The sequence below is a fragment of the Lingula anatina genome, chromosome 7, assembly GCF_051362555.1.
Source record: "Lingula anatina isolate TDL-2025a chromosome 7, LinAna3.0, whole genome shotgun sequence".
Taxonomy (NCBI): domain Eukaryota; kingdom Metazoa; phylum Brachiopoda; class Lingulata; order Lingulida; family Lingulidae; genus Lingula; species Lingula anatina.
The window spans coordinates 20,506,118-20,526,162 of NC_141773.1; the positions used below are offsets into that span (position 1 = coordinate 20,506,118).

The window sequence follows — 20,045 nt, forward strand, 5'->3', positions numbered from 1 at the left end:
TATCCACATGACAGAGAATTGGATAAATTAAAATATACATTGCATTTTATTACATCTAGTAAATAATGATATAATCATATTCCTTTATAATGCACTTTGTCCTTCAAACCTTCAAGGAAAGAGTTAAAACTATTTTTGCTTTCTTCTTCTCGATTGATCACTTCTAAAATCATAATATGCAATTGTCATTAATTGACATAATTAATTAAATGGTATTAATTGTAAACGCCTGTATCTCCCGAAAACACAGCACCATTGGTTTCAATTCCTTGACTTAAAAAAAAAGATCAATTCTAATCGTTAAAATGGTTATTAGAAAATAATTAAATCAATTTGCCTAAAGACATACAGTACAGTGCACGCGGTGAAGATAAAATGCAAATTGCGTATGTCCCATAACGTGCAAAGCGTTCCATTTGCATCACAGGCTGCTTATTCCTCTAGGTTAAAAGCGATATAAAACAATAAAAATGTTGAAAAATATGTGTTTGATTCAAACACCCAATCACAGTCCGGTTTAAAAATGCAGCACTACAGCGTTTCCAGTTTCAAAGCTGTGTCACACTTATTTGACTGAACCAGTCAGTGTAGGTTTCTACAATCCTATGCAGGATATAAGACGTCCGTACAACAGCGGACAACCTACAGCTAAATCATAGCCATTCACAAAAGTTGTTTCCTGCATGGTTCCGTTTTTTTGTTCAACAGTCATATGATTTAATCTTATACAATATTCCAAAGTCATTTTTCGAATTGACATTCTGATTTCATATTTCCTATAACTAACTATTTTCATTATTCAAGCAAATATCCCCTATTGTTCTTTATCTTAAGACCTAACATTGAGAAGAACTAAGCCGTATGAGTCTCCGTAGTACTTTGAGGTGCATAGACATACTTCAATTTATCAATCTCCTTATAAATCTTCTCAAACGACAGTTCTCGCTGAATACGGTCGCCATTCTGCGCCAATGCAATGTTTTGTTTCGATTTCCTGTTACTTTTCATTGCCTTGGATACGTGACTCAATACCTTGGCGTAGTTTGTAAGGGAATCTAGCGATGGGACCGGTGGATAGCCTGCGTACGAGTCGGAATAAAGCATGGCTGATTCGCTAGGAAGAAGTTCAGCAGCTTTATTGTCCTCTGTATCTGTTTGTTTTGACAGTTGAGGTTTAACTGACATTTGTTCCTTTTTAGGGGCATTGCCCGATTTGCCACCTCGGTTCTTATGGCTTGGTTCAGACTCTTGACCATCAGCTTTTTTATTATTGGCTACGCTAGATGGTGATGTTTTGTGTGGATGGCGTGGCGGCTCTACTCTCCTCTGTCCAATCTGAGCATTTGGTCCGCCAGTTTGATATTTATGGCCTTGGTCGCGAGCGTCGTTTCCTACAGATGGTAAATCAGTCTTTGGTATTTCAGAAGCGACGGTATTGGTCTTAGAAATGGCTGCCGGGATTGTATTTTGAACAGGATCCATTCCAGAATGTTCTAGTGGTGCGCCATCGACAATCGGCCTCCCTTGAACGGTTGGTATGTTGATGGGATTAGTTTTTTTAGGGGCCAAGGCCTGTGGTAAAACCGCTGGTATTGGTTGCGGTTCTATAGTTGAATCTGATTTTGGATAAGATTGATTTGCACCGCGAGGTGAAGGGCCCATATGACTGAGTTGCTCCGAAATGTTGCCTGATTTGTGAGTGGAAATGGCGGGGTTGGATGCTTTTGGTGCAACTGGCCCTGATCCACCTTGGAAAAAATTTGGGGAATTGTCTGTCAACTGTTTTTGAACATAGAAGTTACTCTGGTTATGAGACGAAAGCCGTTGTACATTGGTCGGCTGCTTTTCTACCAACGTTGGACCCGGTGCAACTGCATCTAATCCCATGGTAGTTCCATCACCAGGTGTTAGTGTTTCCCCGTGTTGTACAGAGGTGAGGCTACTCTGTCTTTGTGTGTTGATAATCGCAGATTCTAAAGTTCTTGGGGGAATTTGAGCCTCATTTAAAACAGCCGGCACTTCTTTGGCGTAGGCAGATGGAGTGCTAGAATGAACAGCAGGCTGCTGTTGCGAATGATACTTAGATTCTTGTACAGCAGTGGGGCGTTTGAGCTCTAAATAATTTTGATGGTGTGAAACTGGTGTTGTAGCCTGGTTTACAATTATTGAACTTTGCACATTTTTCTGTGTAAAAGAATTCCCATTTTCTACATATTTACTGTGCTGATCTATATAATTGTCCGCAATTATATGGGATACTTCTTCGTGTTGTAAGTTCTTTGTCTCTTCACCAAGCTCTTTCTCGCGCTTGCTAACCTGCACGTCAACGCCGTTGGTTTGTACGCCTATGTTGTTAACATGTATAACACCTGCCTGCGACTGCAGGGCTGCAGTGTCATAGTATATGCCATAAGAGTTTGTCTCCACCCCTTGAGTGGCTGGCACAGAGTCCACCAAGGGGCTATCGACTAAAAAATGAACTCGCTGGTAGTAAGGTTGGTTTGAGTGTCTGTCGTGTGACGTCACCACATGCCCGTTTGCGTTGGTTCCTTGTGACGTCATATTGTGTGCATTCTGCGTTTGGTCAAGCAGAACCGCTGGATATAATTTACCTTCGTTTTCGACATAAATGACTTTTTCCTGATTCTGCTGTGAACTGCCATTGCGTGTATCGTTGCTATGGCCATTATCCATGACGTACATTGGCTGAACTCTTTGGTCTTGAGGCACTTGGTGCGGATAACCATTTGCTTGGGGTTGGTGTTCTGGAAGTTGCATGATAACCGGCTGTCGCTCTGTTCTGATACTGTAATCTGGTACAGTTTGTTTGTTGCTGAGTGATTGTTGTTGAACAGGTGCTAGTGTATAGAGTGACTGCTGCTGTTGCGGATAAAGATTTCCGCTGTTTTGGTTATAGACAGAGTAGCCAGCTGGCAGCGGTTCATGCAACGTGTTCTGCGATTGTCCGAGTACATTCGGCAGAGTCCGATTTGGATTAAGTTGATTATATGTAACCAACTGATGGTCAGTTCTAGTCTGTTCATTCGTAGGTCCAACTGGTCGAAAAACGTACTCGCCGTTATTTTGCTGTACCTGTTCCATAACGACATACCGTGGGGCGGCATTGGAGACACCCGGAAGGAGATTATAAGGACTAAAATCGCTTTTGTTGTATCTCAAGCTCGGCTCTGACATAGTCTGATAGATCTTAGCGTTTGTATCGTCAGTACGTGGGCTTAGATAGGGCACTTGGTCCGTGGCAGAGTGTCGGCCAATATGGCGGTCAAGGGGATGAGCAATCCTTCTATTGCGGCGGGTAAGGGGCTGCACGCGATGGGGAGCTCTTTTCCTCTGATACGTGTCATCGCTGTACGCATGGTGCGAAAACCGATGGGTTCGTGCCACGTCGCTGTCATAGGCGCGATGTCGCTCTTGAGGTCTATTGCCGTACAGGTGATAATGCACATTGCGTTTATTGTGATCTCCGTGAGAACTGTTTGAGTCATCTGAATTTTCATTAAAAGAATCCAGATCTTGGAGATACATGTCTTTTTCACTGTCTTCGTCGTACGTGTTTTCTGTGTGGGGTTTCCGTATATTTCGGGCGGGGCGTTTATTCCTGTGACGAAATTTGCTACGCTTCTTAGTGTTGTGATGAGAAGGTTCTGAGAAGCGTTCCTCTCTCTCAGCAAGCCCGTCCTCGATCCATTTTTTAATAGAACTTCTTTTTCTCTCCCACGTGGCTCGGATTTCGTCTTGATGCCTGTCTTGAAGCTCCTTCTTCTTAACATTTTTATGTTTTGACTTATCCTTGGTGTGCCTGCCTCTTTCGTTTATCTTTGGTTTTCTGACTTCTTCATATTCCTCATCTGGTTCCGTTTCTGCCTCGTTTTTGTTACGTTTTGATACAACTGGTTTTCTAAGCTTTTGATTTTCACTTTCGCTTTCACTTTCACTGATGCTCTTGTGTTTTATTTCTTTTGGCTTCTTAAATTCTTTTTTGTCCACTTCACTTTCGCTTTCGCTTTCAACTTCACTAACACTCTTATGTATGATCTCTTTTTGTTTCTTTACAAGCTTTTGAAACTTAATATTTTTACTTTTCGTCTTTGGTTGGGATGGTTCATCATCTAACTTAGAAGCGTTATTTGTGGGCTTGTGAGAATTTTTATTTTTACTCTCAAGATCGACTCCTTTCTCTTTGTTCCGATTCTTAACTATTTCACCTGTTTCTGTCTCCTCTGATCCTGAATTTACTGGACTTTCTTGTTTTCTTGCTTTTTCATTGGTATCTTTACGAGGTTTCTCGTTTGTGTCTTCATTGGTGCGTTTTTTCTCCTTAGATTTAGGTTTAGTTGAAATTGTTTCTATGTCAGATTTCTTGTTTTTTTGAGTAATTTTCTTAGTCGAGGTAGATTTTTTGGGAGCTGGTTTTTCATCTGAGTCCGTCTCTGTATTCTCATTTGGCTGACTCGGAGGTTCTTTTATATTAACACCTTTGCTAGTTGGCTTATCTTTCTCTTTATTTTCTTTCTCTTTCTTTTTTACGGGCTTTGTTTCTTCTTCACTTTCAGATTCCGTCTCCGGAGGTGGAGGTTTCTTCGCAGGTTTTGATTTAGCACCATCCGTGTTGTCTTTTTTGGACTTTGCCGACTGGGCATGGGATGGTTTTTTCGGGTTGTCCTCCTCCTGTCTTGATGCTTTAGGAGCAGGAGTCTGCTTTGCCGCTAACACAGCCAGGAGGTCGCTTTTGGCAATAGGCGTGTCCTTTTCAGGTGCCTGTTCCGATTTCTTTGCCTCGTTCGGTGCGTCAGAATCTTCGGATTCTGCGTCGCCATACTTTTTAGCGTAATTCTTTTGGAATTTATTCTGCAGTTGTCGAATCGCCTCTTCCCTAGATTGCTTTTCGTGTAGCGGAATCTCATTGCTTGGCGGCGGTTTAGGCGTTTTGTTCTTATACGCTGCAATAGGCTTGTGAACAACCGGTTTTGGTGTCTTCGGATCTGGTTTGGGGGTAACTTTTCTCACGTAGTAATCCGGTTCAGCTTTCCCTTTTGAGTACTGTTGAGCAATGCTTTCTTGCAATTGTCTTAGTTTTTCTTGTCTTTCTCTGTCGGCGTCACTCTGTCCCCCTGTCTTTGCACCAGACGCCCTGAATTAAAACGTGTGTTTTGTTATTAATTCGTGGTAATTCAAACTTGCAGTTGATTAACTCTATTTGTCATTCGCTGATGTTCTTATAAAAAGTGTTATTGAACGTTAGATGGCATTACCAGCACATCAGGTTGGGGAGGGGGGGTCACATGTAACACAGCCCAAGACCTTAAGTTACCCGGCAATAAGTACATCGAATAATGGCTGGTGAAGTATCAGTTTATTTTTCAAGCTGACAGAAACATTTATATTTGTCTGGTGTCATCTTATTTTGCATTAATTGTGTCATACGTGATGGAAGACGGGGACAATTACATTAATTGATTTATCATTTGTTTTCGTTTCACACCTATCCATTCCACCGGATTCAGTGCTTTACTCCGAAGCGTGCGATTTTTTCTCTTCATTAAATACCACTATTGGTGTATATAGGCTATAATAAGTTTAACGTCATTTAAAATTGTTTCAATGAATGTTTTATATTAATCTCGTTAAGAAGGCAGTCAACTTCTTTCACAAAAAAATACAGATTACTGTAAATGCATGGTACGATGTTTTATCGACCAGCTGATCGCGCTAGCTACAGTTTTTCTCTGCAACTCTAAAGAAACTCACCCTTTTTGTTTGTCTCCCTTCCCCATAGGTAGCTGCCATACACGTTAATACGGCGTCAGCGTCGCTACGTCAGTCAATGTTCTCGCCATATGGACGACGCTGCTTGGTAGAGACTGAAATTATAATTCTTGATTATATAAGTGTGTAAGAAAATGCCCTTAATCTTTTCGTACTGATATAGAAATGGTACTTGGATTAACCGAAGTACATTCATCCTAAAGCGCCCTCTGTCGTTTATCAGTATAAAATATTGGGCACAAATATATTGAACTTCTCATTTGTTTATATGGGGATGTCAAAAAGCATGCTTTTCGCGTAACTCTAATTGTCAATATTTCCTACGGCGCATTCGTTGTTTGTAGACAACAAATGTCAATATTTTCACAGTCTAACAGCTGTCACGTGGGCGGACACCGAGGATGCTCCAGCCCCCGTGTCTTTTTTTATCTAATATGGTTGAACATGTACAGAGGCCTGTGGGAGAAAGATGTGCTTTTTTATCCTAGAACCCTTTATACCCCCTTAGACACACACACACACACACACACACACACACACACACACAAACAAACACACACACACACACACACACACACACACACGAGAGCACGGGCAATTCGAGACCAATAATTCTCATTTGGCACTGCACACCCATCATACATGTAAATTTAGTCTATAACTCTATACATACGCACCAAGTTTCCGACAGCGTCATTAGATAAGGCACTGTGAAATAAACCAGACCAATATAAATGACAAACTAATAGAATAAACCTTCAAGAAGCACTAACTGTTACTACAGAGGTATAGAAACAGAGATTTACCGCTTTGTGAAGTTAAGATTATTGATGTTGATGGCACTCAGTTGATGGTACGATTAGTATAAAAACATCATATAAAATAAAATATAGTGTAATTATTGCAGAGCACTACACTGATACCGATATTTTTTTTAGGAAAAAATGTCCTGAAGAACAGTCAAAGCGCAATTGTTTGCGATTTTTACTGCAAAATGTGACACCAATTCACAGTTGTAGATTTAGATGACATTTGAATGAAGTGTACTAAGGATATTCTTGCCGTAAATGAGAAACGAACAATATCTCAATAAAATGTGTTAAAGTATATTACATCGTTCGCCCGATTAGAGCATTTTAATGGCTTGTTTTTCATAAAAATGCATGTTTAACTTAATAAAGATAATCGCCTTACAATCCGAAATATGAATAGACCTAATTTAAAAAAGCTCACATAAAAATGAACCTTTGTTAAGCCATTAATAATATTGCCTCGTGATCTTAACAGACATGGCAGGCGAACCAGCACAATTGACTGCGAAAAACATGTCAACGAGACCTATCACATTCAACGTCATAAAAAAATCCATTCATAGTTTAAATCCCGGAACTGCGCCCCAGAATATTTCGTTTCAAAGTAAGCAGCAGCTCATTACTCAGGAAGAAAAACTGCCAGGCGCAAAACAAATCATTATTCGTGGCACATGAATGGAGAGCGAGAAAGATAATAGAATGCAAGACACTAGATTTTCATTTCGTTTCCATAATCTCCATCGGCAAACATTTAAACACTTTACGTCAAATATTTAAAACAAAGCTTTTTTTGTTGTGGTGGTTATTTCACCTTTGACGCGTAATCATAAAGTACCTTGTGTTCAAATGGAAGTCACTGGGTCTTCTTTGGTGACTGACTACCGACAAGAAATCAATGATTTTTAAAAGCCGTTGCATTGTTCCTGCCAGACGTAGATGTAGCAATCAAAGTGCCTTTTTTAATTATACTAAATAAAAGCGCCATTTTCCACATTTCCATTAGGTGTCTTTATCTTCTTTACCCCAGGAGCTGGCAGGCATGTACATTTACCCATCCCTGAACTTCTCAGATACCCCCGCCTGTCCTGATTTGCAACCCCCCTCACCCCCACCCCCCCAAAAAACGTATAATAACTAGTAAACGAGAAAAAACATAATTTTTTAATTATGAGTCGTACATGCTATAGCAAATTTGTCTTCGTTTTTTGTTTTATATTTGTCGACTGTAGAGAGACTATTTTTTGTCTTTGTATACCTCCCTCCCTCTCTTTAGCATGTTGGCTCAATAGTGCCGTCCAAGCAATGGGGGGAGGGGGGGCTGAGATGAGGCCGGTGTGGCAGGAATGGTACCAGTAGTCCGCTAGTAACCGTAGTCCGTTTCCCATTACTTTGTACAGGTAACATTTTTCCTACATACTAACCCAACCATTCCGACTAACTTTAACCTGTATGGAACCCCCGACTTCCATTCCCAGGACTGCATGCCGCCTGTCACACCTGGATATCTACCAGTCTACACCTGTGACCTTTATGTAAGCCTAACTGACTGATTCCGAATATGAATATTAGTCCTACTCAATAGCTTTTCATATATCGATTTACTATTATACACCATTGTATTACCTATCAAATCTTGTGCAAACTACGTACCAGCTTTTCCCTCCTCTCCAACCAACCCCCCCCCCCCCCTCCCCCATCCCAAACCTCCTACACGGCACCCCACGCCTCGTTAAGAAGAATACTTCGACAAATGTGTAGTGAAATTTGGGTCCTTTTTTTTATAATTCTGCCCATATCTTTAAAGGAAACTTGCTTCTCCCGCTCGAAGTTTCCAACCAGGTATGTTCAGAGATCAAAAGGTTTAATTTCCTTTTCAAGATGACGGCAGTAATAGTTTGGCTATATCCCTGACAATTCACTAATCTTTTCTCATTATTGATTAATCTCAACTCTCTGTTGAGTAACAGTGATGACTCTAGTCATTTCACCAGAGAAAAATACCAGTTACGATCAATGCTTTGGTAATCAGAACTTGGCAGGAAAACTGGCGAAGGGCAGACATATAAAAAAACAAACAAACAAAGCTGGTAGAAGCACTAACAGTTGAAACATGATGAAAAGCTAATTTAACAATAACAGCGCAGAAAATGTTGTTTTTTATCTTTTGTTGAACTATTTGATAGCATGTTACAAAATGCTTAACAGCATAATCAACTGCAGTTTTCACTGAGGTACTACAGTTACTGTGGACATTCAGAAAAATAGCACAATGTCTATGGGAATCCCATGTCGCGTGGAAAATGGCAATTTCTAAAAACAAAAATGAAAGCAAAAAAAAAAAAAACATAAAAATCATAACTTCAAAATAATAATCTTATTACTGATGACTTAAGCCAACTTTTCAAACTCAAGCTGTTTATACATATATATCAGCTGAACAACGGGGATTAGATTAAACTTTTTAGGGTAAAACATATCTTCATTCTGTGCGCCAACAAAGAATTTACTTGTGGTGTCCGAATCTTATAGCGTACTTGCATGAGTATACATTTACAATAATAATAATAATAATAATAATAATAATAATAATAATAATAATACAGGGTCTAATGATTGCCTAATACCATATTACAAGTATCTATATCTACGGTAGCTCAACCTTTAAACAAATGTTCTACTGGTAAAAACAATGACTGCAAAATATTTTAATATCTTATTGCTTCTTTGACTCAAATTATAATCAGTCAGAGCCAAAAGCAAATTGGCGGTATAACCAGTCGCGTGCTCTGGACGTTTCAAATATTCATTCAACAAGAATTCGATACAGGTTATGATCACTGACTTCACGACAGACATGTTGAAATGTAATATTCACAAACCTCCCTAATTTAACTGCAAACACCGCGGGATGAAAACCAATGGAAATATTGCTTAACGTGGACACTAAGACGGCCATTATACCTTTTCGGCACGACTAAGTTTTCATCCCAGCAGAAGCATTCAAGATTCTTGCCGATAAGCCGTAGAGGATATCTACGACAATAGGACAGTCCCTGTACGTACAGAGCAGTCTGTGGGATATAAGTACCGGGTAGCTATGACCAAATGAATATAAAATAATTCTAGTCAGTATTCACAGCTGATAGCATAAGAATCTCCAAGCAGATGGAAAATGACGTCAGTTTACATCTTGACCTCAAGTTCATAATACGATCACCCCCTTACTTTTACAAGAATAGTGCCTTAGAATAGATATATTCTGTGGTTGTGCTTGAATGTGTCAAAAACGATTACTGCGTCTAGTGTCGTTTTTCACTTTCAAAAGGTGTACCAATCTTTTCCACATAACAAGCAAACCATGCCTCCTTACCTGAAAGATAACAGCGGCGTCCCAAGGCCGAGGGAACTCACGCACGCTTAGCAGCACTGTGTCAACATCTCACGAAGACTGATGAGACAGCAGAGAATATCGACATCTCAACATAATGCATAATTGGACGCGTTAATTCGCACCGAGTTTGTTTTATCGACAGTTCGTCCATGGTCCTTTTCAAAACAGAGGATGGTATCGAGTAGATGTATAGACTGCCGCCAATGAATTCCAATACTGCGGTGTATGAACGTTATAACTTTGATATGTAAAGGTATACGAGGAGGCAACGGAGAAGTTGGCCTCAGTGTCATTATGTTATAGCTTCACGATTGCCTTTTCTCGCTGTTATTTTTTATTTATTTCCCTGTTCCTATTTTCCCCCAACGCCATTACACCTGAAGATTATTATTGATTTATTCTCCGTATGCAAGTAAACATTTATTTTCATTCCTTGAGTGTGTTGCAGCAAATCTAAATGAGACAGATAGATTAGATCAACTTGTATCCATTTAAGGAATTTGTTCCGAAAGACTCGCCGTGTTACTGAGCCGTATATCATGGGAATCGACCATGTCATCGACGGTCACCACACTACATATTCAAAATGGAATCGTTATTCGATAACTTTGCCAATTATCCATTCTAAACGAAACACTGCTTTTAAAAAGCGTACTGCCGTTACAAATACACAGACTCAACTGCTTTGGTGACCATACTTTATTTGTTATTCATCATATATATTGATCTTAACAACAAATCATAACACGCTGTGCAGGAATATTTGAAAGACGGTAGGAGTTCAAGGTCAAGGTCACGGAAGAAGATATTATGAGTGTTTGGCGTAACACCAGGCGATATCATTGCCTTTTTTATTCGGTTTACCTAAACCTCCCTTTTCAAGTGCAGAAAATATGAAGAAAACCTATATCAGCTCCATTCTGGGGAGTATTTTCTGTACTTTCCTCCATAATAAAGGTGCAGGTTGGAAATGACATTGGTTTTGAAAACAAAATACTGTCACTTTGTGTTACTATTAAAAATAAAAGGAAAATGACGATTGAAATTAAATAATCCTAATAAGATGCACGACACAAAAATTTCAATGCACGTTTTATAATCATTACACCTTTCAAAATGTGTGTATTTTAATGGAGATTATGATTTATTAAAAAGCATAGAAAAATAAATAACAAATTAAAGAAACAGGTAAGGAAAGTAATACATACGTGCGCAAAATTGATCAATTCCCAAACTTTGGAAAAATGTCATAAAATGTGAGGTTCCACTAGCTTTTGTCCGTCTTGTGGTTAAAGACAGATCATCTTTTATCTTTGAGGCACTTGTTTAAAAAAGGAATTTACTTTATGTGTGTATAGGAAAAATCGGACTACGTGGTCGCCATCATTGATCACCGATGATACATGTACCAACTATTCTAATCAGCCACAGTACGGTTCAACTGTCAAGTGCGTCTCACAGAGCGGACTACCTGATCCGCCTACTAAATAAGGTCAACCCATCTTAAAAAGATATGCCCCTAATTCACTGATTGTCTCCATGTCCCCACACGCGCTGGCGCTGCAGGGGCCTAGCAATTAAACCTCGGAGACAATCAGGAAATTAGCAGCATCGCTTTTTTAGCGGGGTCGACCATATTTAGTCGGCTGATCAGTTAGTCGGCGGACCATCTGTCCTGAATGCGCTCTATCTCACGGAAGACGCATCTACTGTTTTACAAAACCCGCAAGAGCATCAGGCTAGGGGGAGAACAAATCATAATAATCCTCTACATAAGTATCTGTAATCGATTAAGTCTTTTGTGTCAACAATTAAACCTAGCGTACACTTAATTGCATCAATTCAAATCAAGCAACAAAGGTTTGCGTTTGGACAATTAACCACTGTGATCACGGAATGCTTTGTAACTTTTAATCTGTCGATTTTATACAGGATGACAACTGCAGATTGTTTGTTAATGGTATTTTCTTTATTATTTGTGGAACTATTTCCTTGTTCTCATGTACTTTGATAATTTCAAATTCATTCAGCTTTATTTCATTGTGCTTAACGTGCACTAGTACTACTTTATACGTGACGTCCTTTCACAGTTGCTTAAATAACCTAACCAAACTTAGCTCCAGTGCAAACAAATCCATCACTCTGCTACGTGAAAATCTAGTAACAATGTACATAGCGTATATTTACATGTACAGCTTTTTAAAAACCTTCAAATGGTAGCCAATTCGTCGAAAAAAGGCAAATATATCTTTAAAATCCACTGATACTTTTAATATAAAATACAACCCACGGTACCAATGATGAAGTCTTTCTAAGAAACCGGTACCAGACATTACATTGCGAAGTACTGTAAGGCGAAAGCAATGCTGCACGTGCTGGGGACTTCCTGTTTATGCCATATATTGACGTCATCAGTTCCAAACTTTTGTATCAACTATATAGCATGTTTTCAAAGACGAAAGGACATCGGAAATACAGCTACAAGCTTAAGTAAGAGAAAGGTGCGTTGAATTCATAACAGCACGTTTAGAATGAACAATAGGTTTTTATTCAAGGAAGTTCACATTCAAGGGACATGACCGCTGATTGTCTTGTCGCTCTGACGCGTAATTTAATGACCAGACCTAAACGGAATGATTGAGTTTCTGTAAAGTTCAGTTGACACACACACACACACACACACACACAAAAGCGATCATTTTGGCCACGTGAATGACGCATACAATGCATAACTGTTTAATTGATCCTTATCTCCAAACTGTCTCTCCACGCATCTCCTCTCTTTTCCTCTTACAACACTCACCCCTGTCGTCCGACGATGAACCGTCGCCCCACCCACCTCCTCCTCCTCCATCCCATCCCACCCCCAGTCTTATTACGATAGTTGTTAACGTGACCATTGTTTCAGGGTTACCTCACTATATAAAAGGCTTCAACGGTTATATTTATTTTTATAAAAATCTAAAAATCTGACCATTAAAGCCATATCGAATTCTGCTACATTCCTACTGTGGCTTACCTGTCCATACGACAATACACAATGATAAAGGATTTTTCTTAAAAATCTCTGCGGACTACGGCTAAAAGTTGAATCAAACATGTTGAAACAATGAGAACAGAGTTCATAAACATACTTAATTAACATAGATCTTCTTTTCGAATAATTTGAAAATCCCATTATGCATCTCAATTTAACCGCTTGGGAGGGTGAGGAACATTAACATACGTCACACACACACAATCCCCTCTGTCCATTATGACCACATGCGCTTTTGTATCTGATAGCAACGTCAAATCAAACTTGGAAAAGTCGCTCATGGAAAATTGTTAAAGAATTTCTAAAAAAAAAACACATTTAAGGGCGATGAAATTAATCATGGTTGAACATTCAAACGTTAATTGTCGCCCCTGTAAGCTACAGATCATTACGGGTTCAATTACGCACGGCAGCCGACACACTCCAACAGCTGTCTGCAACTAAAGAGACGCAACAGCGAAAATGATTAGAATTGTATTTCTGAACTTCAAACATCCGGTTCCCACGCTACAGCTGTGACCATGGATTGACAAATAAACACCGGAGTCTTCTTTATCGATATTACTGCTTTACTGTACTTCCTTGTTTTCAAACTGGACGGGTCATTTGGTCACAAACGGTTATTGCCGCTAGTAGAAGCCTTCCAATGGCGCCCCTTACAAGTGGCAAACAGCACACTGCCTAACGTACATGTACCCTAATTTCAAAAATATACCATTGGTGTAATCAGCTCGTATTTAGAGCTCTTTTATGGCGACTATACCAGTAAAATGTTTAAAAACTTGGCCTGTATACTGGTAGGCCTACATGTAGGCCACGCCAAGTGAAGCAATTACAAAATGCGCCGTTTCTTATTCAAAACTCAGGGCGGTGTACTTTTTATAGCCTACTTACTGATTATGGTATTGACACATAACAGATGACCGAGAAGAATAAATACACATGCCTTGTGTGTATACCGGTGTCATATATAGGAGAGAATCCCATGTCTTTGAAAAAGATAGGTTACGTTCCCATTGGTTTGTACAGTTAAGCGCCGTCCTATATTTTGACCCAATTACGCCACGCTTACCCTAACCTGTAGGAATCTAACGGAGGGTGGATAATCTGGTGCACGTACGGAGCCTCAGATTCACCCTTTGTAATGCCCCTCATAACGACGCAAATGGTAAATCATGAACAAATATGACTTTCAGTTTTCAGATGACATCACCATGTACAGATTTAGATAGAACATACAGACGTGTCTCTGTAAATATTATTGTCCTCTATTTGACAATTGTTTACAGTTGAAGAAAAAAAGAAATCAATATGATTAAATGATGTGAAAAAGCTTAGCTTCTATCTACTTCTGCAAGCAGGTCGTAGGCGTAGTGGATAAAGCTAATGAACTCTGGGGGAAGTGGTTTGAAGCCTGCAGCAAGTTACTAAAGCAAAAATCGTACAATTGATTTTCAAGTCGTGGCTTTGTTTTCCATATCCAACGTATGCAAATAACACGAAGGTCTGTACTTTACTTTAAAAAAATAATTGACTTACATATAATAATTTTTTAATATCCTCTTTATTTTGAACATGTTTTAAATGTACAAATGAAAATCTTGCTCTAAGAGAAACTATAAAGTGAAACTGTTTTTTTCGTGGATAGGTTAATCAACACCTCTAGATAAAAAAAAAGATAAAAATGAATAAACAATTAACTGTTTAAATAGGAAAATTCAATGGACTTTTTAAGTAACTTTTACAAATAACAAATAATCGCATGAGGCCTATAACTAAATGCATGACAATACAGACAGGCCTAACTAAAATAAACGCAGTTGAAATTGTATTGCACCCGCGATAATCAAACATCACCCCACATATCATATTTTTATTATTCATATTTACTTCTACTTATAATAATAACTATTGTCTATATTATTAATTTTTCTTTTTCCTACGAAAAAAATGTTATTTATTTAAATGAAGTATAAACAGAAAATAGGTGTACAGCACTTTACAATATGGCATTCTCATTCCTAATGTGTTAGTTGAGTTGAGATTTGAGACTTTTTGTCTCAACCAGCACAATATAATCAGTTCACCGAGATCTCTCACTATCTTCGCTCCAGTATGACCTACATTGGACTACGCACAGCAGGCTGTACGTACGGACAATCGTTTGTCGCAGACCACGGTCTAAAATATGTTGGATCGTAGCAGATGAATATTTATGCAGTGGTTGATGTGGAGGATATTTGACGCTGTATACCTCGCACCGTGCCCACCACGCATGAAACTTGAAAGCGAGCTAGGGATCCAGACACGAAGACTGAAGCATTATTCCACGGCAGCAGCGGCCGTCGTTCTTCACGTCAGATAAGATAAACATATACACTACTGTTCACCAACAAGGCAACATCTACTAAAGATCCGTGCCTACGCTGCACTGAATCGCGATCGTGACACATCTATCACTTGTAAGCCTACTATGCCGCATATAGGTGTGTTCTTTGACTAATTGTTTCGTGAAACTATAGGTTATTACCTTTAAGTTGAGATGCAGTACGACGTTACTGTTATTGGAGGAGGGGTGGTAGGTTGTTCTCTTCTCCATGAGTTAACGCGGCGAGGATATCGGTGCGTACTGTTGGAGAGGAAGGAACATTTGGTCACCGGGGCAAGTGCTGGGAACAGGTGGGCCGCAATCTTATTATGGGCGGATTTTTTCTTTAAATTAAATAAAATAAACAAATATATAATGAGCGAAACAAGACAACCATGTTTTTTGCATTCACTCTTATTCTCTACATATATAAGTAATTTACCAGTATTCTTATTTATAGTTTTATGTTTCCCGATTGAATCCTTTATGTGACCCCCACCCCACCCCCCTAAGCAAAACCTGAAATATGTTGAAGTATATTGAAAAATCGATATATTAAAAGGCGTTTCCTTAAACCCTCCTACATAAACACCTCAGTATGATTTTGTTGTTGTAAATCAGATCGCTAACGCACTGGAGGCTTATACATGTATTACTTGCATAGGCCTACAATGTAAGTGTCGTGGTCACGTGATACATGATTGTTAATGAAGATGCATATATGTACTACACCCAGCTCTGCTTACAAATATTAAATACAAACATTACAAAAAAAGATCTTTTAAGTTGATTAATTTAAAAAGTAAAAAAAAAGTGAGTGAGATAGCTGTCCTTATTGAGTAAGTCCTGTACACAATTTCAGTGGTCAGGCTCACAGCGGTTTTGATACCGAACCCTCCTCTCTTGAGGGTCGACTACTGACCAAAGCAAGGACATTAGCAACTGACCACTTCTACGAGAGCCTGGGTGTACCTTATAAGAATGTAGGGGCTCTTCTTGTGGCTTGGGACACAGAACAGGTAGAGAGATCTAGTGTTCTAACTGTTCTCAGCTTTCAGGTGGTAAAATTTAATTTTTGTGCTAAAAACACGAATCTCACAATGAAAATGAAACTGATTGCTGCATCAGCAACAACAGATACATTTATATGAATAGACACGTATAATTTGCTTTCCTCAAAGTTAGAGGAAATATAATAGTATATCAGTGCATATAAACATGGAGTGCATAAAAACGGGTACATTTTTCTGTTGATATTTGGTCTATTACAAACGAATACATCCCTTTTCCTGCTTAAAATGCATGTAAATAGATTTGTCTTCAATTCAGCTAAAGAAACTATCTGAAGTTGTCCGCAAGTCTCATCTTACGGGTTTAGGAGGAGTGAAACAAATCGGCCAATCAGAACTTAGATCTCTAGAGCCAAACCTGTCCCACAATGCCCTGGGAGCAGTCATTATTCCAGATGAAGCTTTGGTGGATCCGTGGCTGCTCCCTGTCATGCTAGTCCACAATGCTCAGAGAAAAGGGGCAAAGGTTAGAAAAGGGTGGCCCATGTGACATTCCATATACCATACTGAATTTATTTGCTACATAGATAGTTAAGATTTTCGTGTGATTTCAAGAGACCATTGGGGGAGGGGGGAGGTTAGTAGAAAAAAAATATTGACATTACACACTGTAGGTTAATTTCCCAGTTTTCAATGTTGCAATAACCTTTGAAACTAACTGGATTTATTCTGCCTAAGTTCTGAAGATGATGTTGAACAATTCAACCATCGGTCTGAAATTGTCCCAGTTCGAACAGTCCTTGATATTCTTTTCAGGTCAACATGTCTAGTGAGGTGACCTCATGTAGAAGACTAGCTGATGGAGGCTGGCTACTGACCATTCCCAGTGGTCAAGTTGAAGCCAAAGTGGTCATCAATGCAGCTGGACTGTATGGAGACAAGGTGGAGGAAATGGCCGGTGGTACCAGTAGCTTTAGGTAAGGTCCAGGAGACGTCAGTGAAACAACAGGGGCAGATATAAAACTGTTTACATCATTGGAACACCAACCTGATAAATATATTAAATTGCTTTCCACTACTATTAGTAGGAGAGTTAAGTACAAAGGTATATATCAATTAATAAAGTATTAGCCATTTCTCACTTTCTTGTGAAAGGGGCCTGGTTAAAAGCACACAAAAAACGTAAGATTTTTCCTAGAAAGTTCAATACTTTTCTCTTAATCACCAAGATATATGCTACATGTATATTAAAAACTATTTACATAATTACAATCCCTAAACCCAGCTCTTTTGTGCAGGTGGTCTCAGCTCACTGTACTAGTAATTGTTTCCTTCTCAGTATCTTGCCTCGCCAGGGTCAGTATGCAGTGTATGGCGGAGAGGCTGCACCCTTACTGAGACACATTATACTCCCACTACCCACTGCTAGAACCAAGGGGGTTATCATCTTTCCGACAGGTACAGTGGACAAATAGCCTCCTTCCTGCATGCATGCCTTTGGATGGCAATTAATTAAACCAGGAAAGATAGCACATATTTGCCTGTTTGCCAATTGTCAAATTGTTATTTTAATATTAAAACTTGAAAGTATTATTTCCAATATTGTTATTATTGGTGTTTCACGTACATTGTTTATATATTTTCGCTTTTTAATGGGCACAACCAAAAAGATAAAATTACACATTGATAGCTACAATAAATGTACTTTAAATATGCATAATTGAAATGGATTTTAATTTGTTTGGTTTTGCGTGCAGTCTATGGTAATGTCGTGGTGGGCCCAACAGCAGAAGATGTAGACGAAAGGGAAAAGCCAACTGTAGATGGCGCCACAATAGACCGACTGGTGTCCTATGCCATTGGAGTACTTCCTGCACTGCGGGACCATAAGATTATTGGAACGTACGCAGGGCTAAGACCCGCCACTGCTAGCCAGGACTATCACATATATGGAAATGTTCACAGGTAGTATCGTAACTAGAATTTCTAGGCAAAAGGGCCATAACAGCTAGTAATTTTATAAAAATTGGGGAAAAAATACCAAGGAGATTTTGTGTTCTAATACACACCAGAAAAAATCTCGTTCACACCAGCGCGCACTTAGTTCAGTAATAGACTAATTGACTTCACAGGAGAATCGCATGCATTGTCTACTGCAGCTAAGTTTAAAAACTGACTTTACTCTTGTTTGAACGCACTTATTTGTAGGTCAATCCTGCTCATTTCTTTCCCCCACGTTAACAACGATCACCGCTTTGTGACGCGATGGCAAAACGAGAATCTATACTAGTAGGGACCTACACTGCGTCATCAGTTGTTCTAAAATCATAAGTTGTGAAGGGTAAACTTAACACTTAGTAATTGTATGTTGTAAGTTATGTAACAGTAAAACAGCATGGTTCATTTCAGACAGTGGATAACTGTTGGCGGAATCCGTTCCACGGGCCTCTCAGCCAGTCAAGCCATTGCCCGGCACGTTGGTTCCATTCTCTCTACAGACCTTAAACTGTCTCCGTCTCACTGTCCCTCGGACAGAGACATAGGTGGCCCCACTAAGACTTGGAGTACTGATTGCACGGAACTCGCCCTGGATGGTGCAGGGTACAAGGTGACGCATCCGTTAACAGCGTTTGGCCTGAGAAAATGTTCCAAGCTGTGAGACTACAGAGATGTCGAATTTCGGTCCAAGGTTGCCATCGTCTTAACAGTCCATGTCGCTGGACCAGTGGTCTGTTGTACAAATACAAGGCACGTCTACTGAATGGGGCCTCCCATTGGACGTCAGGCACTGAATCCCAGCACTGAATCCCAGCTGGATCAAAGTGTTCTTTTGATGAGGCATTTTGGGTTATTTCCGATTTTATTTTGATACCGTCCGGACGAGCCGTGCGGCCATATTGACGCATTAGATGTCCTTAGAGAACTGTCGGAGGCACTGAAAGCAAAATTATGGAAAACCAGTGTATAATGGACGAGAATTTGTTTGAAATCTGAACTTAAGTGGACACGAACGGGAGTGAACATGTATCAGAGAAAGTGCTTTTATCTGAATATGAAATAATTTGACTTTCTACATACATGTAGCTGAGTGACCAAATTTTGTACTTTGTATTTGAGTGAAAATACGTGTTTAATTTCAGAAAAATAATAAAGAAAAATTAATCCATTGTTGCAAATTGGGATTTGAATCATCGTGCAATGTGATATTAGAATGCAATTAACATATGATCAGCTGCGTAGCATTATTTTGTCCTAAAATAAAGAAATAGTACAACGCCGTCCGTTAATAACCGTTTTAATGAAATCAAGGGGTACATATTGATGTGAATTTAACTAAATAATCAATGAAGTAAATCCCAAATGGTATTTTTTGTAATCAAGAAATGGGTTTTTGTTGACACCGCAAGTTATGGGGCACGTATGCTTTTATAGTTTTCCCTTGTGACTATTAGGACGAGCAATATTTCTCCTCTCACTAGATAGTTCACAGTAAAGCACAAGTTTGTTGAGATTCCTGTGCCGTAAATCTTAGGTCTATTTCTTACAGAGCGGGTTGACAACTTTATACCCGGGCTATTACTTTTGGGGGATATCAACTCTTCATATGAGATCCAAAATTCCACAATAAAACATTGTACGC

At 39.3% G+C, this 20,045-nt stretch overlaps 2 protein-coding genes across 3 annotated transcripts; one reads left to right on the forward strand and one right to left on the reverse strand.

The window, feature by feature from the left end:
• Positions 1 to 36: 36 nt before the first annotated feature.
• On the reverse strand, positions 37 to 15,777 carry LOC106171695 (uncharacterized). 2 transcript variants are annotated; one of them, XM_087017997.1, is made up of 3 exons: positions 15,558 to 15,777; positions 5,770 to 5,882; positions 37 to 5,152 (listed from the first exon to the last, which is right to left on the reverse strand). In XM_087017997.1, exons 2-3 carry the CDS (start codon positions 5,793 to 5,795, stop codon positions 853 to 855), a joined length of 4,326 nt encoding a protein of 1,441 aa, XP_086874123.1. In that variant the 5' UTR covers positions 5,796 to 5,882; positions 15,558 to 15,777; the 3' UTR covers positions 37 to 852. The 2 variants fall into 2 exon arrangements, with proteins under 2 accessions (XP_086874123.1, XP_013407594.2); XM_013552140.2 differs by lacking the exon at positions 15,558 to 15,777 and adding an exon at positions 9,970 to 10,250.
• LOC106171696 (uncharacterized) lies at positions 15,570 to 19,581 on the forward strand. Its single transcript, XM_013552141.2, has 7 exons — positions 15,570 to 15,706; positions 16,258 to 16,414; positions 16,725 to 16,931; positions 17,222 to 17,382; positions 17,745 to 17,863; positions 18,163 to 18,370; positions 18,815 to 19,581. The coding sequence occupies exons 1-7, from the start codon at positions 15,570 to 15,572 to the stop codon at positions 19,062 to 19,064; spliced, it is 1,239 nt and encodes a 412-aa protein (XP_013407595.2). The 3' UTR covers positions 19,065 to 19,581.
• Positions 19,582 to 20,045: the final 464 nt, after the last annotated feature.